Source organism: Azolla caroliniana, unplaced genomic scaffold (assembly GCF_043228905.1).
Source record: "Azolla caroliniana isolate FFs.n. ecotype wild unplaced genomic scaffold, voAzoCaro1.0.p SCAF_4, whole genome shotgun sequence".
In the NCBI taxonomy this organism is placed as follows: domain Eukaryota; kingdom Viridiplantae; phylum Streptophyta; class Polypodiopsida; order Salviniales; family Salviniaceae; genus Azolla; species Azolla caroliniana.
The window spans coordinates 24,311,817-24,333,002 of record NW_028230439.1 but is presented as its reverse complement, the minus strand read 5'-3'; the positions used below and the strand labels follow the sequence as shown (position 1 = coordinate 24,333,002).

At 37.8% G+C, this 21,186-nt stretch overlaps 1 protein-coding gene and 1 pseudogene across 2 annotated transcripts in view; both read right to left on the bottom strand.

Annotated features, from left to right (window-relative positions):
- The window catches only part of LOC147865554 (transcriptional corepressor LEUNIG-like), a 44,192-nt gene that overhangs the window by 1,237 nt on the left and 21,769 nt on the right, over positions 1–21,186 (bottom strand). Inside the window, exons 2-17 of the mRNA XM_087318390.1 lie at positions 5,126–5,265; positions 4,908–5,005; positions 4,624–4,733; positions 3,829–4,215; positions 3,635–3,720; positions 3,076–3,163; positions 2,846–2,957; positions 2,689–2,738; positions 2,296–2,610; positions 1,997–2,209; positions 1,234–1,479; positions 993–1,137; positions 810–919; positions 583–732; positions 310–465; positions 95–211 (exon numbers count right to left, since the gene is read on the bottom strand). Of these exons, the coding sequence (XP_087174516.1) occupies positions 95–211; positions 310–465; positions 583–732; positions 810–919; positions 993–1,137; positions 1,234–1,479; positions 1,997–2,209; positions 2,296–2,610; positions 2,689–2,738; positions 2,846–2,957; positions 3,076–3,163; positions 3,635–3,720; positions 3,829–4,215; positions 4,624–4,733; positions 4,908–5,005; positions 5,126–5,157 (2,415 nt within the window). The 5' untranslated portion in view covers positions 5,158–5,265. The remainder of the gene's footprint in view (positions 1–94; positions 212–309; positions 466–582; positions 733–809; positions 920–992; positions 1,138–1,233; positions 1,480–1,996; positions 2,210–2,295; positions 2,611–2,688; positions 2,739–2,845; positions 2,958–3,075; positions 3,164–3,634; positions 3,721–3,828; positions 4,216–4,623; positions 4,734–4,907; positions 5,006–5,125; positions 5,266–21,186) is intronic.
- Positions 9,767–20,425, bottom strand: LOC147865556 (uncharacterized; annotated as a pseudogene). The gene is made up of 6 exons (XR_015529663.1): positions 20,251–20,425; positions 19,814–19,940; positions 16,767–16,853; positions 11,439–11,594; positions 10,679–10,809; positions 9,767–10,547 (listed from the first exon to the last, which is right to left on the bottom strand). The product of XR_015529663.1 is annotated as an uncharacterized LOC147865556 (transcript).

The following is a 21,186-nucleotide window of genomic DNA, read 5'->3' as shown; positions in this document are numbered from 1 at the left end:
CAGGCCGGTTTGTGAGCCAACTGCATGAAGCAAAACTTGTGGTTCTATTTCTATGATCCGCATGCATTTTTTTGTACAGAAAGCAGAGGCAAACCTGCAGGCAATGCACACGAGTCGTCGTTTCTACGTCAAATATGGACACAGTATTATCAGCTGCTGCAGCCAAAAACCTTCCAGCTCTTGGTTGGAACCTCACCCGACTATTTCCCCCCTGTTATTCAATTCAATTCAATGCTGAATCAAAATTAATCCAAATTCCACTAAGATTCTCAAAACTAAAATTTACAGTTTTAAAACGAGCATTTCTACCTGAAATGTCCGAGTGCAAGTACCCTGAGTCACATTCCAATATCGTATCTCATTATCTCCATCACAAGAACAGAGTAGATCTTCATTTATGGTGTTAAAATCCAGTGACATCACTGTTCCCCTGTGTCCCGTAAAACTCCTCAATGAGTAGCTTGTCTGCATAACAAATCCAGCGAAAAAATCATAACATCTCGCCCATGTATAAAGGATAAGTCGACTAGGTTGGCAATAGCAAGCATGCCCATGCATCAAGGAAGCAGACTTAGTACTTACACTGTCAACTTCCCATACTTTCACAGTCTTATCAAATGATGATGTTGCAAGACGTGTTGAATTTCCACTAAATCGGACATCTGTAATCATGAGATTGTGTTCATCAAGTGTTCCCTTCAGCTTAAAAGGCTCCATGTTCCACAACACTGCCTGTAAATAGCAATCACAAACTTAGTACAATAACAGCAGATTAAACCACAAAAGCCTAACCATAATCAAAATCTGACCTTCTTATCATGTCCTGCACTAGCAAGTAGCTTCCCATCAGGAGAGAAGTCACATGCAATAACTTTATTGTTACTCGCTTTAATACATCGAACCTCCGAGAATATGGAGCCTGAAAGCCAGAAGACAAATTATTCTTGATTATCCCATGTTTTAACACCTTTTTGAATGTATGAGGAAAGTACCTTTACTGGCATCCAAACTATGTCCAGTGGGACTCCTTTTACTACAGCTAAAAAGTGTCTCTCTTTGGTCTGCTTCATCATAAGATAAGAAGGATTCCACGTTGTCATCTAATGATGCCTCCTCAGCGAACCGATCTATATCAGCCTACACATTGGTAATCAAAATGCTGAAGTGACTCTCATCATAGATAAAAGTGTTTCTGAAGATCAAAATGATGAATTTCTTTTAAAGAATACACACCAATTGATTGGAAGAGGTTGCTAAAGCTCCTGTACCATCTGATCCATATATTAATGATGACTTCGATGTGCTACCACTCTGTTGCAATGCACTAGCCATGGAGATAACGTCACCTGGTGTGTGGATTGACGGGGTTGAGGGAGCAGAATTGGGTCCTGCTGTATTTCCTGTACCTGTACTGTTTGCAGGGCCAGACGAAGATGCAGGTTGTTTCCTTTTCCGCCCATTCTGCCCTTTTGTGACAGTCTATATATAGAAGATAAAAGTTAGATAGTAACAACCTTAATTACTTCTTGAATAGACATAAGGAATACATACATTTACCAAGGCCAGGACAATTTGGGCTTTCAAATTAAGTACATGGGAGGAAATCAGGAGAGAGAGAGAGAGAGAGAGATTCCTAAAATGCTAAAAATATCAATTAAATGATTCATTTAAGATAACCTTCAATATAAAACTAGATAAACATCACCTGTGAATCTACACTGTTGAGTACAACTTTTATTAACCACTTCTTGGATAGAAAAGACTCAATAGTAATCAAATGTAGGCAAGAGCTCATAATCTCAATATTTATCGGAGCTAATGGCAAGTATATGATGAATACAAATACTAATAATCAATCCACAATATGTATTAGCAAAATTAGATACAAAAAAGAAACAAATTCCAATGTTAAAATGATCTAAAGTCATTCAAAAGACATTCAAACCTACATAATTGATGAAACGACACAACCAAGAGACCATCCAGAGTATTTTACCTGCTCATTACTCCGGTAGGCATTGGAGAGATTTCCATCAACCACTCCTCCGGTAGGTCCAATGAGCCTATCTTGCTGCGGCAGAGGAGTTGCAGGAATCTGTTGCTGTGATATTTGTGGCTGCTGAGATGGTGGTGGTTGCTGGATTTGCTGCTGTTGTTGTTGCCGTTGTTGCTGTTGTTGCTGCTGCTGTTGAAGCTGAGTCAGCTTAGCCTACATTAGAGTATAGCCACAAAGACTTAAACCAAAGAATAGATATTAATCAGTGAATTTTGTGAAGACAAAGAGCCAATACACACTTTCATTATTAGTTCCTGGTTACTCTGATTGGCAGCTTGCATTGGGGAGGCCACACCTTGCATGACATCTCCAATACCAGTAGGTTGGCCATCTTTATTGGGCATTGCATTCCTGCTGCTTAGAAGCATTTTGATCCGTCTAGATTCCAACTCTGTGAGAAGATTGGTTGATCCCAAATTTCCTTGTGTTTGCTGTGCTTGCAGCAAGAGTTGCTGCTGTTGCTGAGGGTTGAGCATTTGAATCTGATGATATTGCTGCGGCGATTGGATAAATGACTTTGCGGGTAGCATATTTGGACGAAGTTGATCAAATCCCTGAACACAAAATATGAATTTGGTTTATTTGAGCCTTCCACTTCCAATCTAGCGCAAAACTGAATATCCAAAACTTACCGTCAATGGCCAGCCCTTTAGAGGTAAAGTATTTGCACCTTGATTAACACCTGGATGGAACAGGGACAAGTCAGTTAATTTACCTATAATTATGTTTATATTGTCAGCAAGCCTGGAATCGAGCTAGAATGGAACACGTTGAACGCAAAAGTGACACCTGGACTTAAAAGATTTGGTTTTGAATGACCAACTCCAGGCACGCCGAAAAGTGCTGGATCTGGTGCAGGTGATCGTTGATTTAGTACTCCATTTACATCACCTTTTACATCCTGTTAATTTCTAACATCAGTGAAGAGATATTGACGGCACTAGACAGAGAATATTTACACTTGATGCAGGAAAATCATAGATCAATACACAATAGGTGCTCTGCATCAAAGAATTTACTTGGTTTACACCCGAGATTGTTTGATTTCGAACTTGTGCTTGTTGAAGGGTTGCACTCATATTGCCTCCTCCGGCATGTAGCATTTGACTTCCCAAATAGAAAAGATTATGTTAAGATTTACTATAGAAATGAGACAGCAGAATATACTCACATGTCTGAGGCACAGTGCATATGCAAAATAATTACTCATGCAATGAAGAATCGTAATTAGTCCACGATACAGGAAACTATCAACACCCTTCCAGATCATTCCCATCAGAATATCCTAGATAAACTTAAACACCATACCTTCTTGAACACATCACAATAACATTATAGCACAAAATTTGCATCATAACATCCTAGAGTCTAGACAAACACTTTCCTAAGGGCATTGTATTCAAAGTAGCATAAGTACATCAAAAGAAACACCATCTAAGAATACACGTATCATGGCAGAAAATGAAGTTAAGATCCTTCCATTTTCTTGATACTTTCAAGTTTCCTAGTCACTTCTTGAACCACAGTCTGTATTTAAGATCTTAATCCCCAAATCCAGGTCAAAGAAAGGACAGTTACCCGGCTGGTTGACCAGGTGTTGGAGGTGACTTCAGCAAAGGTGCTTGACTCGCATCTAACAGTTGATTAGGATTATCAGCATATCTCTGCATCCAGAAACTGACAAAAACATCAATAGTTTCCTTCAAGCACACTAAACTGGTGAGTAAACGCATAATTATTTGTTAAGACTTAGATCATTGCCACAAAAGCACCTTCAAGTTTGCATCTTCTATAGCTTCCCTTTTCTGTGGATGCTTCAAACATTCTTCATATATTTTGGTTGCCATTGCATTGGCTGTGCTTTGTCTCATCATGGTATCAGACCCAAGACTATTCACCCCTCCATTGATATTAAGATGGTTGCCATCTCTCCTAGGCTGTTGCTGCTGTTGATGTCGCAAAAGCTGAAGCTGAAGCTGCTGTTGTTGCTGTTGCTGCTGCTGTTGCTGCTGTTGTTGATGGTGCTGTTGTTGTTGCTGCTGCTGCTGTTGCTGTTGCTGTTGTTGTTGCTGCTGCTGCTGTTGGTGCTGCTGCTGCTGCTGCTGTTGATGGTGGTGTTGCTGCTGCTGCTGCTGTTCTCTAGCTTTCAACTGCTGGGTCTGACTCCAAACACCAGTAAACATGGTTATCGAACCAATAGCATAAGTGTATGTGTATATGCATGTGTCTGAAGATAAAAATGGAGATCTGATGGTCGTTTTGTTAAAATAATTTTTTTTGTGGGTTTTCACCTCACCTTAAGTTCCCCCATTAGCAATATTTAATGTGTTTTACAGAAATCAAATGTGCATTCAAATATCCTGACGATAGATACAGTGAACATTTCACCAGTAATATGACATCAGGAAAAAAGTGTTCCACGTATAACCTAAAGACAGATATAGTTATCTGGTGATCATTGCAGTAAAATCATTATTGTGGGTCATTTCACCTTGCATTAAGTTTTCCAAACTGTAATATAATAGGTACAGCATGTGCATGGGTATTTATTTAAGTTAAAGGCAGACCTCGATGTAGGACGCAGCAACTTCTGAATGTTTCTCGTTTGTTCGTGCAATAAAGATGTCCCAAAACACGGACCACCATTCAAATAGAAACCCACCAGGTGCATCTATGGCTAAAATATTAAATTGAAAATGAAAAAAGAAGCCAAAACTAAGCATCAACATTTTAGAGAAATTTTAACCCAACATGACACTTGAAAATATATATACATACATAAATATATGTATGTGTGTGTATGTGTGTGTATGTATGTGTGTGTGTATGTATGTATGTGTATGTATCATACCAACAGGATCTGAAGAGACCTTTCCTTCTGCTTGAAATGCCTGTGCAGATGCCTGAAGATTTCTCTTCACAAGATAATCATAGATATACACATCTAACCTGAATTATATACCAAAAAAAGGTATAAAATTGACAATAATATAAGATAATCAGTCCTGAATTCATAAGAAAACAAGCTATATAACAAATAAAATACATATGGGTCTTTAGATTACTCACATCTTGTCAGCTTCCCAGTTTGTTTGAGACATTTTCGCAGCCAAAATGAAAGAAATTGAAACAAATTTGAATAGAAATCAGCTTTGTCGAAGCAATTCAAGAGTTATAGGAAATCATGCTGAGAAGCTAAAAGGAATGGTCTGAAATTGCAAGGAAATTGAAGAAATTTAGTATATAAAAAGCATTTCTCGCTAATTACGTTGAGCTTTTAGTCAGAACAGAGAAACGGACGACATGGATCCTCAAAGGAAAACGGAACCTTTTGAGGGGTAAAAATGTTTCTCGAAACACAGTAAAAAAAGAGGAAGACATCAAAACTGTAAACAGAGAGAAGGAAATTGTTATCAAATTTCAGCGTTTAACGCGAGAAAAAACGAGGTTTTTTACCAGAGGAGAGACAAAAAGAAGGTTGTTCTGGGGGAGGCAGAGACCGGTGGCGGATCAGAGAGAGGGGGAGAAGAAATGAGGGGTTTTACTTGCTGTGCGGGGAGGCAGAACAGAGTGAAAGAAATTTTGGGAAGTGTAGGAGGGAGAAGAAGAAGAAGAAGAAGAAGAAGAAACAGAGTTTGCAGAGAAGAAGAAAAGGGGGAGAAAGCGAGAACGATGAGCTCACCAAGTCTGCAGCTTTCCACCGAACCTACACTTCACGGAGCCTCGGATCCCGAACCTCGTCCCGGCTGTAGCCTCGTTCCCGAACCAAGACGCAAGACGAGAGAAAGAGAGAGAAGAGAGCCTTCTTTCTCTAACTAAGCTATTACTACCACTACTACTACTACTTACTATTACGTTTTACTTGGTTTCACATTGAAGTACTGTAAGTCAATTCACACGCAAATCTGCATCTTCTTCTTCTTCTTCTCCCATGGTTTCACACTGTGCCAATGTCCGGACGCTCCCCCCCCCCCCCCCCGATTAGTCACTTGCTCGCGGCATAAAAACCTCACAACCATAATGCGTTGGGGGGGTCGCTTCACAAGTACCGCTACAACTGAGGATTTTAGGGGCAATTTGTACAAGGATGTGAACGAGAGATGAATGTATAAGATTTGCACAAGGAGGATGTGTGTGGGCTCGACATGTTCATACACATCATGAGTTGGGTTCATTTGATTAAGTACTGCTATACTTGGTCATGACATGAGATTTCGGTGGTCATTGTACATGGATGGATGTGAACGATGCATTTATTTATAGGAATTGAACTAGGAGGGAATGTGAAGCCTTGCCATGTTCATACAATTGAGGTCGCCCCTTTGTCATGTTGTTTTTATAGGGACCAACCGGTGGTGATGAGGTATTGCATTATCATATACTATCTTAGCAAGCAATCTCTAGTACACTCCATTTAGAGTTCATTTAGAGCAATATATGTCATTGGACCAAGGAATAAGGGCATAGTGGTCCATATAAGGGCCAACATTGGTGAGGTACTATATCATTTTATATTTGAGCGAGCAAATGTTAGGACATTATATTTTGGAGCTTTTTGAGGTCAATACATTGCCATTGATCTAAGCAATGTGCAACCTTGATACGTTAAGATATATATGCCCTCCCAAGCATGATGTTATAACCATCGATTGGGAAGATATTAAGTGTCCCAATCATCGTCCCTAGAAATTCAAGGGAGCCTAAATGTGTGCCATTAGTGCATGAATACAAATGGGGCACATGTGTATGAGGGCATCCACGACTCATTCACTGAGGCTTGTGGAGGATGTAGCTCTCATAACACTTTCAAGGGGTCATAAATAAAGAGAGTGGTAATTGATGACTCCAAACTATGGACAAATCTCAAAACCCTTGCATACCATCTTATCCAATAGAAAGTAACTCAGTCTGTGTTGTGTCCCACTATCACAACAAAATAAGATGTGTACGTGTGAGTGCATGTAGGTGTGGGTGCAATTAGAAATATCCATCGAAAGATTGGTGCATTATGGAATTAAATATGGCGAGATTTAGCAAGATGGTTCCAAGCTTGTTGGTTGTATAATAATAAATGGTCTTTACAAATTCTTCCTTTCTCATCAACTTTTTGCTATCCCAAAAGTTTTCAAACAATAAGAAGTATCTGGGGTATCCCTCCTTGAAAGCCAAACACTACTCTCTCTCTCTCTCTCTCTCTCTCTCTCTCTCTCTCTCTCTCTCTCTTCGTAAATCAATGTTTGTTATTAAAACAAGATGATAATACAACCCTTGCTATCTTTACTACTTCATAAATAGTGATAGTGCTAGGGAAACCCTCTCAAGTGTTGCAAAACTAGATGACATAAGTCCATCTCCTCTCGGGACAACGTCCCCATATAACATACATAGTTGTGAAAATTGCCAAATCAACTTCCCTTCTCTCTCTCTCTCTCCACACACACACACACACACACACACACAAGATGAAACACTTTTTCATTTGTAGAGATGTCCCATGTATGGTACCTATGTGTTTGTGGATTCATAGATGGAATTAAGTAATTTAATTCCACAAATAAGAGGCACATATTGTCATCGCATCCCAAACACAACTTAATATCTTTGTATGAAACCCACATTTGTAGTCTTGAATGCTTGTATGTACACTCTGTACAAAAAATGCAGCATTATACAAATGTGCATAAGAAACTTGGAAAAATGTTGTGAAACGCCCTTTCTACAATATTAGTATGGATCATCTATAACCAATCAATTATTGAGGCAAATTAGGTTAACCCTTTCAATCCCAAGTGACATTGATGTTTAGTTTGAAAACTTAGGGGGGTCGATGAGTCCAAAGTTTACAACGGATGTCATAGAAGTGGCCAATAGTTTGAAGTTTGAACATTCAACATGTTTCAATCTCAAGTATTACTTGTCTCCGAGGAGAATTGCAAGGATATCATTAAAATCACCGCACATAAACACATAGTAATGCTCCACCCAACAATTTAACTAGTTTTAATGGATTCAAACTTTCACCATTTATTGCACATTAAATAACTTACCATGGACAACATTGTTTGCTATAGTTGCATTCAAAATATACTTTTTACTTGCATGAAAATTCTTAATGACTTCATTGATTAGCGTAAAATATTAAATATCTTGTCCCTAACAAAAACTCGTTTTGAAGTTGCATTATGCAAAATTCTGACTTAAGAGTTCCAAGAAATAATACAACACTCTATGATTGTCATGAATTAGGCCAAGGCCAATTTGCCAAAATATTGCTTTTGAGAAATTACCATTTCTATCTAGTCCCATGTTTTTTTGGTGAAAGTAGTGTATATAATAAAACAATGTGACAATACACAAACCTGTAGTGTCCCTATATGTATACAATGGCGTGGATTTTATGGCAAGGGCAAACCTGTTAACTCCTCTAAGGACAAAGTATTAGCTAAGGTCAAGTGTGGAAATTATCAAATCAATTATTCTTTCAATGTACACATTTGTTTTGGTACTCTATGGAGAACATTTACCAAGAACCCATTTATCGTACCTCGATTTATATCATAGGACCCAATATATATGATAGTCAAACACTATGTTATACAAGGGGCAGCGCCAAAGTTTCACTCTCCCACCATTTTTTCTCACCTTTATCTCCATCTTTCTCCACCTCAACCATCATCATAAGCACCACCACCACCATGATCTAGATGATCACATCCATAATCTCTCTCTCTCTTCATCATCAACATCACATTCTTCTTTTTCTTTCATTGCCATCATTCTTTTAATAGTGATGATTGTCATGGTGGTGATGATAATGAGAATAAAAGAGTGTGTGAGAATTGATGAAGAAAGATAATATACGTTTTGAGAATTTCATAAAAAAATAAGGGTATTGTAAATTTAGCACCATTTTAGGGTTGTGTCCAATGAACAATCAATGACACTATTACAATGCATGTGTCACTGTGAGCTTAGTGGGTGTGGCTAAATAATGCCTAGTACAATGACTCAATCTATATTATGTATGATGCCAAAAAACTACCAACAAAATGCCATTTGAGCCTAGAAATAGTCAACCTTAACAACCTTATGACCCTAGTTCTACAAGGTAGAGGAAAACTTGATGGATTGAAGGCCATTCCTAGAATGAAAAGGACACATTTTGGATTTTTTCTTTGACCATTCCTCGTATCAAAACGGAACATTTTAGATTTGGATTCTGGACCTACAACTCACAAGAGAAAATAGCCCATTGGTCCCTACCAAACTGTAGACTATAAAAGTTTATGTCACATGAGAGAGAGAGAGAGAGAGAGAGAGAGAGAGAGAGATTTAACATCTCTAAAGAAGTCTGAGATGTTATAACTGGTTTGCTTGATTTAGAAATGTAAATAAACCCGACCATAAAAAAAGGTCAAAAGTCAAGACGGCAAGATCAACTGGTCATGTTGACTCATCCCAAGGCCACATGATACACCTCACCTCAATCGTACAATTGTGCTTTAGGAGACTTGACTCAAGCCTCCTATGCTTCTCAATGATGGCTCTTTCCCCTGTTTTTGGAGAGCGTGTGGTGTCTCATTCTTCTCCAAGTGAACTAGGGCATCTCCTAGCCCAAAAGAGATTGAAACAGACATAATATCTTTACACTAGCATCACAGTAATAATAAAAATTTGAGACACCTTAGAAATGGTCTCCCATATTCCTCATTCTAAACACAAAATCAGTGTCTCTAATAAACCAAATGCAGGTTTATCATTCAGTATGAAGTTGTGCTTGTATCATACTATTGCATTAAATTAATGCAAGCAATCTAAAATGCTTTGAGTTGGTCTCAGATTTGGAGATATTTCAGACTCTGCGCTATGACTCGGATCTTACTTTGTCTGATGCGAAAATGTTCTTGAATCCAAATTTAAACTCTAAAAAATATGGTAAGAACTGTCTGAATAAATCTGCTCTACAACTCAGATCTTACTTCGTCTGATGGGAAAAAGTTCTTGAATCCAAATTTAAACACTGAAAAATATGGTAAGAACTATCTGAATAAATCTGCTCTACGACTCAGATCTTACTTCGTCTGATGGGTAGATGTGCTTGAATACAAATTTATCCACGGAGATTCATAGTAAGAAATGTCTGAATAAATCTGCTCTTCAAGTTCAAGTGTTCTAGAATACAAGCCTCAGAAACCATACCAAAATTTAACATACACGAACAACCCTAGCATTTAGACCATCTTCCGGAATAAAAAGGATCAACATCTTTGCAAGATCTTGATCATCAGCATTAAGAACTATCTTTCAGCGTACAGTGTGGTTTCTTATAAAATTTTCAATAATCGTAATTTGGTTGGTTATAACGGCTGCCTCTTCAACTGTGACTTTGTTTACACATTGAGTGAATTTGAAAGGTTCTCCTTTACCTAATTTGACTTCACTAGCCACATCAGCATCTGATACCGCATTCCAAGTAAGGCACAACTTTTCACTGCACAAAATGGAAAACAATGAATTATAGAAATGAATTTACGCACAAAACAGCTGCTGGCACAAGTACTTAAAGACCTTTCCTATGATTGAACATGTTTAGCTTAAGTATATATGACAAGATGAATTTACATCTCCTTCTCGAGCTGCTTGCGAATGAAGTCTGGAGCATGTGCAGTGACTTTATCTATCTTGTTGCAAATATCAGCACAGGAATTTTCCTTTTCACGATCCATGACTTAGATAGCAGCTCATACAAGTACCTACAGAAAAGTTTGGTCATAAGAAGCAGAGTTAGCTAAGTGTTAAAATTCAAGGCCTGCAGAATGTTTATTTTATAATCTGAAAAATGTCTTGTGCACACTTCAAGCGTTCCTTTATGGTGAGAAAATTATTAGATACAGCTTACATCAAGTATCTCGACAAAATTTTGTTTGTTAGGGACTTACAAAGCTATCTACACTTTAACCTGAATGATTGTATTATCTGAGAGCCCACTTGCTGTACTTCAACTTCTCTGCAAACTTTGCTTTAATTAGGATCATACATAAAATGAGTGAATCTTCGGATAAAGGCTCGTTACTTGAAGCCAGACATATCTCCACAAAATATCATGCCTACCTTTTTAATATCTAAATATGAGTGACATGAATAAAATACTTATATTTTCTATTACAGAAAACAATTGTACGGATCCATTGCCTGCAGCATACAAACTACTATTAACGGAATCTTTTCAAACAGTACAAAAGTTACAAATCAAGAAAAAAGGGTGCTTTTTTTACCCTGCATTGCACCACAAAAGGAAACCTTAGGAGGTAGGGAGAAAGTTCTATTAAGTTCTCAAATATGTCCATCACTATCAAAGGATTACACTGTATGGAATGCTTACTCCGCTGTGGCCCTGACATTGGATATAACATCTGCTGCATCCACAAGGAAAACTATCCCTCCTGCCTCAGGAAAAAATTCATCTAGTTTTGATCTCAACCGTAAGTGTCCAGGACCCAGGTACATCTACTATACGGACAACCCTTAGCTTTTCTTGCTGGAACAAAAATGCAAAGAAATAATCATGGGGATATTACTTGAATTAAAGATTTATAATTTCTCCAAATTAGAATTTTTAATTCATTTCTTCATAATGAAGGTTTATACAAAGGGATACACCCAACAAACTAATGATCAAGCAGGTTTTAGTTTTCTTTAGATTTTGAACAGGTTACTAGAAGCATTTTTAAAAGATATATCCGTAGCTGAAAGATGAATCACTCTGGTTGTTTTTTTGGCCATGCAACTTCTCAAATGTCATCTACATCCCTTTTTGCTTAAATGCAATGATTTGCATGGCTCCTTTTTAACCTACTTGATAACATAAAAGCACCAAACTACTTGTACCACCGTCTAGGAGCTTGTTTCAGCCAGTATAGACTGCTGCGTTTGCATACAGAATGTTTCTTATCAGGAATTGCAAATCCGTATGGGATTTCTATATATAGCTCTTCTTCAATGCCACCATGCAAGAAACCAGTCTTTACATCCATCTTGTAAAGCTCCAAGTCAAGAGGCAAAATTAGAGTGAGCATAGTCCGCAAGGTGGTCATTTTGACTACATGAACGCCTCTTGAAAGCCAACCCCTTTGACATGTACATAGCCTTTTGCAACTAGCCTTCCTTTGTGCTCGGGTTTTTGATCCATGGTATTGATTTTATACACCCACCTATCAGGAATGACATTCTTACCCTTGAACAATTCCCCTAAGTCTCAGTAGCCAATGACCTTCAGTCTAAAGCAGGAACCACAGAATCTTCAACATTCAGTGATTCATCATTTACAGCTATTTTCCGCATTATTATGACTGATCATCATCTTCTGGCAGCATTTCCTGGGGGCTCATCATGATTTTCAGCCCTTTATGGTTCCAGCTGAGGCACATCATCTTCATCAATGGCTGGCAGGTTACATTGAAGTCTTGCCTTTTTGCTATGATTCTTCACGGCACGACAAGATTCAAATAGCTTGGCCTAATTATAGACGGCATCCAGGTTGTGTACAGCATTTTTCAGCTAAGGTAGCCGTATCCTATAGCCCATTTCACCTTCATCATACCTGAGGGCGATGCTCTTAATGGACTTTGCATGAAGTTTATTTCTAAGTTCATAGCTACTATACACAAATGCATCACAGCCAAATATGTGAAGATGATCATGCAAGACTGATTTGCTAGACCAGACCTATTCAGGGATGCCAACTTTCAACATTATGGGAGGGAATCTACTGCTTATAGATACTACAACTTTAATAAGCTCACCCCAAAAGCCATGAAGGAGATTAGCTGAGGACAACATGTACTCACCCTCTCACATAGGGTCCTATTATATTTTTCAGCCACCACATTAGAAGAGAAGCATACGGAGCTGTTAACATGCTCTTTCTACCTAGTAATTCACTAAGCATGGTCACATTCCTTAAGTAATAGGAATTTTGGAAACTAACTGACTTAATTTGGTTTTTCCATGGAAATGGCTAACACTAAAAGTTAGCTTAAATCAATGTATGAGATAAACAATTTGATGGCACAAGCTTTGACTTTGAAAAAAAATTCGGCTGAACCTCAATATATTACTGTGACAGTTTTCCTGCATTGGAATATCTACAAATAGCTGATGTATTGGGTTCTTTTTGAATCACAAAAACTACCCCACTGTAGGGTTATAAGAATATTTATAGACAGGTGTAAAAAACCTCCTAAAGAGGGAAAAAATGCCCCTGTAATCCTAAGTGTGTTCACACACATCACTGTCCTAAGTGTGTTCACACACACCACTGTCCTATGTGTCTTCACACACACCACTGTCCTAAGTGTGTTCACACATATCACAACTGAAATATATCAACAAATCCCCCTTGGGAGTGATGCGGTGAACAAGGAGCTAGCACTGTTGAGAATGATTAAAGTTAATAGCCAAACGACTAGCCAACCCCAACAGCTAGTTATCCCAATGGCCAGATCTTGGCCTTTAAGAGGAACCTTCTCCTCATGTAAAAAGTGATCTCTGTGTTTTCTCTCTCTTGTTGTGACATATATGTATATTCTTGAGAATAAAGGTGTTTTTCTCATTTTTCAATATGGTATCAGAGCCTAGATCCGCCCCTCTACAATACCCTAGATCCTCCCCTCTGCCAAACCTTAGATCCATCCCTCTGCTGGTGTAACAATGAACAGAACACTGTCCTAGCATCCAAGAGACGAGAGGGAGGCTTCTCCTTCTAGGATGAGAGTGCTATGTGAATAAGTGGTGACTTCAGAAAAGAAGTCAGAAGAGGAGAGGAGATGGTCTAGGTTGAGAAGATGGATGTGGTGTTGTCAAATTCGAACGAGGATCAGGTGAAAAGATTGGTGAAATACATGAAGCAGGCTGAGATTGTAGCGTATGGAGTTGTGACGGGAACACAACCACCTCAACTTTCAGAATATGGAGGACGTGGACAAACTAGAGGTCACGGTTGTGGGGGCCAAAGAGGTGGAAGAGGAGGTCACCGGGCAAACCTGATGGTAAGGTGGTGTTCACCGAAGAGGATCAAGCTCTCTTAGAAAAACTTGGGAGGAAGCAAAGAGCCACATTCATGCAAAGGGGTAATGTTGCTACCTATGCTTATTCCGCCAAAGGTACTAGTAACACACATACTCTTGCCTCTACACCAGAATGGATAATTGATTCTGGTTCATCTAGGCATGTGACGGGTAATGCTAGCAAGTGCTCCTCATATACTCACTTAGCAATACTAGAGAGCATTCAAAACTACCGGTGATACAACACAACTTGTAGTTGGTATAGGTACAATGAAATGTACCGACTCTGTGACATTGTCTAATGTGTTGCATGCTCCTTTCCCAGTAAACCTATTATCCATAAGTTCTATCATACTCCAACTAAAATGTGTTGTTTCTTTTGATATTCCCAAGGTGACATTCTAGGAGAAAGGGATAGGTCGGAGACTTGGGACTGGCACATGGCATAATGGACTATGGTATTTGGATCATGAAGGGCTGGATTCAGCATTAGCTTCTATGGTAGAGGGAACAGATGTAAGGGGGTCTAAAATGAGTTGTGAGGACTTGTTGATGCTTTACCATCAACGTATGGGACAGACCTCTTATGGGGTTTTGAGTCAGGTGTATCCACACCTTTTTGAAAAGGCTGATAGATCGAAACTTGTTTGTGATGCATGTGAATTTTGTAAGCTTACTAAAAGCTCGTATGTTAGTTCAGGTCATAGGAGTTCCCATGCGTTTGATGTGATACACTCTGATGTTTGGGGACCGTGTTCCACAAGTTCTATTAATGGATATAGATATTTTGTCTCTTTCATTGACCCTAAACCCTAAAAACACGCAGAAATTTGTTTTGCTGTAGTAGAAAAACGCCACCATAGATGGCACACACGAATTGCGGATGGGGGCCGTCACCTTGCTGTTCACTCATGTTGCTGCTCAAACGTCGCTTAGTTGCTCTGATACCACTATTGGGTTCTTGTTTTGATTCACAAAAACTACCCCACTTTAGGGTTATGAGAGTATTTATAGACAGGGGGAAAAACCTCCTAAAGAGGGAAAAAATGCCCATGTAGTCCTAAGTGTGTTCACAAATCTTTGTCCTAAGTGTGTTCACACACATCACTACCGAAATATATCAACAAGATGTTTATGGGATTTCTCTTGTTTAGGAAATGTTCTCGCAAGGATACTTCTACAAGATCTTTATGGGCTGAACCTAAATATATTGTTGCAACAAAGTTTACTTGCATTGGAATATCTACAAACAACATATGTTTATGAGATTCCTCCTGTTTAGGAAATGTTCACGCAAGGATACTTGAAATGCTTGGAGATCTAAATCAATAGCAGCACTCTTTTGCCTGAAGAGCTTTTGTCGCAAGAGATATACCTTGCTTGATACCAGTTGACAACAGGCCAAGAGGTTAATTTTGGTGAAACCTGTGTGCAATGGTGTGGACTTACGGTAGGAGTGACAGGAGAGAAAGAACAGTTGCAGTGCAGAGCATACAGAATGACATAGAGGAGAAACATATTGGTTTTAGGAGTCCCCTAATAATCTAGTTTAAGGGGACAGAATATTATTTTTTATTAAAAAGAATTTTACAGCATTTTAGCCAGTTCACCCTGGCCAAGTGACCCAAATATATCCTAGAAGCTCTTAGGAGGATTACAATGAGAAAAGGCCTTTATAAATGTAAAAACAGAGAGTTCTTGGAACTTTATAGCAATCAAAATGACATGTTTAAAATTTTCCCAAATTAGAAATTTTACACTCAATTCTTTTCCACGAAGAGTTAATACTAAGTGATATCGCAAACAAACTACTCATCAGGCAACTTGTAGTTATCTTTAGAAATTTGACAAGGTTACTAGAAACATTTTGGAAAGATTCATCACTCCGTAATTTTTGTTAGCTATGGACGTATGGACGTTCCTTCCGTCATGCCCTCCAAAAGATTATTTCCTCATTGACATGACAAATGTTTTTTGTTGTTGGTTTTCTATTTATTCCTTGTAAGTCAACTAGCGTTTTCATCACACATTAAGAATCTCACATTTGCTTTCATTCTCTGAGACAACATCCATCCAACTTGCCACATTTCTCAAATTATAGCCACAAGTTGCAATGTCTACTTCTCACCATACTTAGGGACCCCAGTGACTTTAGCCTCTACTAAACAAATACCATGTTTCTAGTTTTGTAGAAACTCCAAAATGTGTCATGCTAATTTGCAAAGTTTCCATATTCTATGCTATTAATCAAAATATTTTAAAATGGAACAAAAACTAATACAATATTGTCCATCATGTGAGTAGAATCAAGATTACGTGAATGAATTGGACAATACTCCCATAATCGAACTACTTATCATTCATGTGAGTTTCAAGTCAAAATTTCCCACAATATAATGTCCTTGAAGCAAACAAATTTTTGGCAAAGCTTGTAAATTTGTGAAAATACCAAGCATATCAAAACACATAGAATATTTTCTTGTGATGGCTATGAAAATAACAAATGTATCCAGGCAATTACATTCGCAGGCTATTTATTTGGAGGTTTCTAAGCCAGAGGATGGTTGTGGCTGAGCAATATTAATAAAAGTAAACAAGTTTCGGGCAACATCCATGATGTCATTCCACAAAAACTGCGAACATACCTTTGAAATCTCAGAGTGTAAAATGAAACGGTCAACATTTGGCTCCATAGATGTAACAGTACCCTTGTTTATAGACCCATCTCGTAGCTACAAGAAAAGGTTCAAAAAAGTCATTTAGTTGACACTTTATACAAAGTATTACAAGAAAAAAACTGAGGATTCACAAATCAGGTGACTTGGCAAGCCCTAAACCCATCAAATGAACTGACTATGATTTACTTTCTATAAGATGCATGTGTTAAAATAAAATGTTCAGTTTCTTTAAGTTTTTTCAAAGAGCCCCTCAAACATACATAAGCGAGCCTTTTATTGGACAAAAAATTATGGCTGTTTGAACAAGCATCTAGATGTTACTTTTTTACATAGTTTTTCCCAGATGTATGGTTGTATGGAAGAACCTTCTGTAATGAAAAATATTCAATTGCTTGTATATGCATATCAAGCTCATTCATTCTTTTTCATGAAGACCATCAACATATGCGAGTACACATGTGAATTTTCCCTAAGTGCAAGGTTGCAGGTACAACCCTTGTGTTATCAAAATGACTGGTTTCTTGTATATGCATGTATAATGTGATTATTTCCATATTTTAGCCTAAATGTTGAGTCGTATGAATGAACCTTGTGCTAATCAAAACGTTGAGTTGCTTATTGATCAATATTTGAAAACCCATTGTTTAATTAGTTGAGTTTGTTTCGTGAATAAATATTAGGAAATTATGAGAAAATACAGCGACTTAATTATTTTAATTCAATTGGACTTTATTCCCTCTACAAATACCTTCAGATCCCAAGTTTAAAAATTCAATAGAGATTTTAGTAAACAAGAGCTCATTTGGATTTTTTATGCCAAATACTAGTGTGGGTATAATTCTTTTCCAAGAAGATTACAATGAATACAAGCAAGTGAAAATTATTAGATTTCCATAGAACTTTATTAACAAGTTTTCTGAATGCTACCGAATATATGATTCTTTTTAAATTTCTTTAACATAAAGAGTTATATAATGATAAACACCAAGATTGAAGATGTGATACTATTTCTGCGAAGATCACTATGGACGTATGCATATTAAAATCTTAAAATTTTCAATGGATAAAGAGATGTAACGATAACTTGGTAAAATAATGTTGTCTTCCCAGCTTCGCTTAAACCACCAAGCAAGATGGTATCTATTTTCTTTCTTCCAAATATAGCATAGGACACTACATTCAGAGAGACGTTTATATTTTGAATATAGTGGAAAAAAACACCAATGAGACCTAGGGGAGAAATAAAAAGGGTCAACAATGGTAGATCCTTACCTAGAAGGAAGAACAAAGAAGTGGCTAACAAAATAGTGCCAAGAGATATATAGAGCTCCTCAACAGATACCTCTATACCCATCTTCTCTTTAGCAAATTGACTCTACGGTTTCTTTGATGGCAATCATGGCTAGTAAAGTAACTTAGTTACTGTGCAGGCGGTGGTGGGAAGGATGTTAGAGGTAGAATAGAGAACAAGAAACAAGGGATTAGAGGAGGAGTTCTTGCCCAAACCACACATATATAACATTTTGATTAGGCATAATATCAAAAATAGCCCTCACCAATTTATTATGCTTTTTGTTTTTCTCTCATAATATTAAAGCAAATAGACTTGGGTGAAGTATATAGTGGCCGCTCCAAAGGGCCAACGTGAGTCTATATTCTCAAAAAAATATAGACCCCTTGATCAATGGATCAATCAATGGGCTACATATCAATCAATCAATCAAATAATATATACCCCTTGGTCAATCAATGGGCTACATATCCTTCAATCAATCAAATTAATATACCCCTTGATTGATTTATCGACTGATGGGCTACATATCGATTGATCGATCGATGGGCTACAATGTGATCGATCGATCGATCAAGGGGTATATATTTTTTGAGAATATGGACTCATGTTATCCTTCCAAAAGATACTACTATATACTTCATCCAAGTCTATTTGCTTTATTATTATAAAAAAAACAAAGAACGCACAATATGGAAATTGGTGAGGGCTATATGCTTAATAAGAAGGCTATATATATATATATATGTAGTTAGCCCAAGAACTCTTTCGCTAATCCCATATTTCTTGCTCACAATTTTGCCTCCAACATCCTTCCCACCATCGCCTACACAAAAACTAACTTACTTTACTAACCATGGTTGCTATCAGAGAAACCGTGGAGTTTCCTTTTCGTCAATTTCCCAAAGAGATAATGGGTATGGGGGTCTTTGTTGAGGAGTTCTACATCTCTCTTGCCACTATCTTATTAGTCACTTTTATGTTCTTCTTACTAGGTAACGATCTACCATTCTTTGACCCTTTTTATTTCTCCCAAGGTCTCACTAGTGTTTTTTTCCACTTATATTTTAAATATGAACGTATCTATAACTTTAGTGTCTCGTGCTATATTTGGAAAAAAGAAAACCGATGGTATCTTGCTCGTTTGTTTAAGGCGGGGCTGGGAAGACAATATTATTTTACTAGGTTATTGTTACATCTTTATATCCATGAAAATTTTTAAGATTTTAATATGCATACGTCCATAGTGATCTTCGCAAAAATAGTATCACATCTACAATCTTCGTGTTTATCATTATATAACTCTTTATGTTAAAGAAATTTGAATTGTCGCATATATATATATACCTTTGGTGATACAAGCATGATAAGAATCAAACATACGGTAGCATTAAGAAAACTTGTTAATAAAGTTTAAAATTTTTTTAATAATTTTCACTTCTATGTATTCATTGTAATCTTCTTGGAAAAGAATTACACCCACACAAATATTTGGGATAAAAGATCCAAATGAGATATGCATATACAAACAACTAAATTTTTTTCATTACGTAAGGTTCTTCTATACAGCCTTCCATCTGGGAAAACTATGTAAAAAAGTAACATCTAGATGCTTGTTCAAAAAACCATAATTTTGACAATATTGTGAGCTAATCAACCCTAAATTCATATGAAAACAAGCTATATAACAAATAAACTACATATGGGTCTTTAAATTACTCACATCTTGTCAGCTTCCCAGTTTTCGAAGCCAAAACAAAAGAAATTGACTCAAATTTGAATAAGAATTAGCTTTGTCGAAGCAATTCAACAGTTATGGGAAATCATGCTGAGAACCTAAAAGGAATCATCTGAAATTGCAAGGAAATTGAAGCAAATTAGTATATAAAAGGCATTTCTCGCTAATTACGTTAAGCTTTTAGTCAGAACAGAGATTGGGACAAACTGGATCCTCAAAGGAAAAAGGAACCTTTTGAGGAGGAAACACAAGGAAAAGTCAGAACAGAGATTGGGACAAAATGGATCCTCAAAGGAAAAAGGAACCTTTTGAGGAGGAAACACAAGGAAAAAAGAGGAAGACATCAAAACTGTCAACAGAGAGAAGGAAATTGTTATCAAATTTCACTGTTTAACGGGAGAAAAAATGAGCAGAGGTTTTACCAGAAGAGAGATAAACGAAAGCTTTTTGGGGAAGGCAGAGGCCCTGTAGGGGATGTGAGAGAGAGAGAGAGAGAGAGAGAGAGAAGAAATGAGGGGTTTTACTTGCTGTGCGGGGAGGCAGAATAGAGTGAAAGAAATTTTGGGAAGTGTAGGAGGGGGGAGAAGAAGCAGAAGAAGAAGCAGAGTTTGCAGAGAAGAAGCAAGAACGATGAGCTCACCAAGTCTGCAGTTTCCACCGAACCTACAGTTCACTGAGCCTCAGATCCCGAACCTCGAGCCTGCTGTAGCCTCGTTCCCGAACCAAGACGCAAGACGAGAGAGACAGCCTTCTTTCTCAACTACTACGTTTTACTTGGTTTCACATTGAAGTGTCGTAAGTCAATTGACACATCTGCATATTCTTCTTCACATGGTTTCACACTTTGCCAATGTCCGGACGCTCCTCGACCACCCGCATCCATCTTGAAAAACTGGAAGACAAAAAAAAAAACACAAACATCGAGACACGACATTTTAACGTGGAAACCTTGAATGGGAAAAACCATAGGAGCCCACTAACTCCAAACAAAATCACTATAAGGATGAATATACAAGAGAATCAAAGGCAACGACCTCGAGCTCGTTTTCATCTTTTAGATGGATACACTCACTCACTCACTCACTCACTTAGCACTCAGTGATCACACCTCTCCAGATCTCTATGAATCTCTTCAGTACTAACACATAAAAAGTAGTCCTAGGTGTGTGTGTGTGTGTGTATATATATATATTAATACACAAGTATGGGCCATTGTTTAGATTGTCTAAAGGCCGAACGACTTTCGTCCGATTCGACTAATGGCCAGTCAGCTACTGGCTGACTCTCCTCGCATTGGCCCTCCGTTGGTCGATCGACTGCCATTCCGATTCAGACTTCCTATACGGTTCCCAATCGGA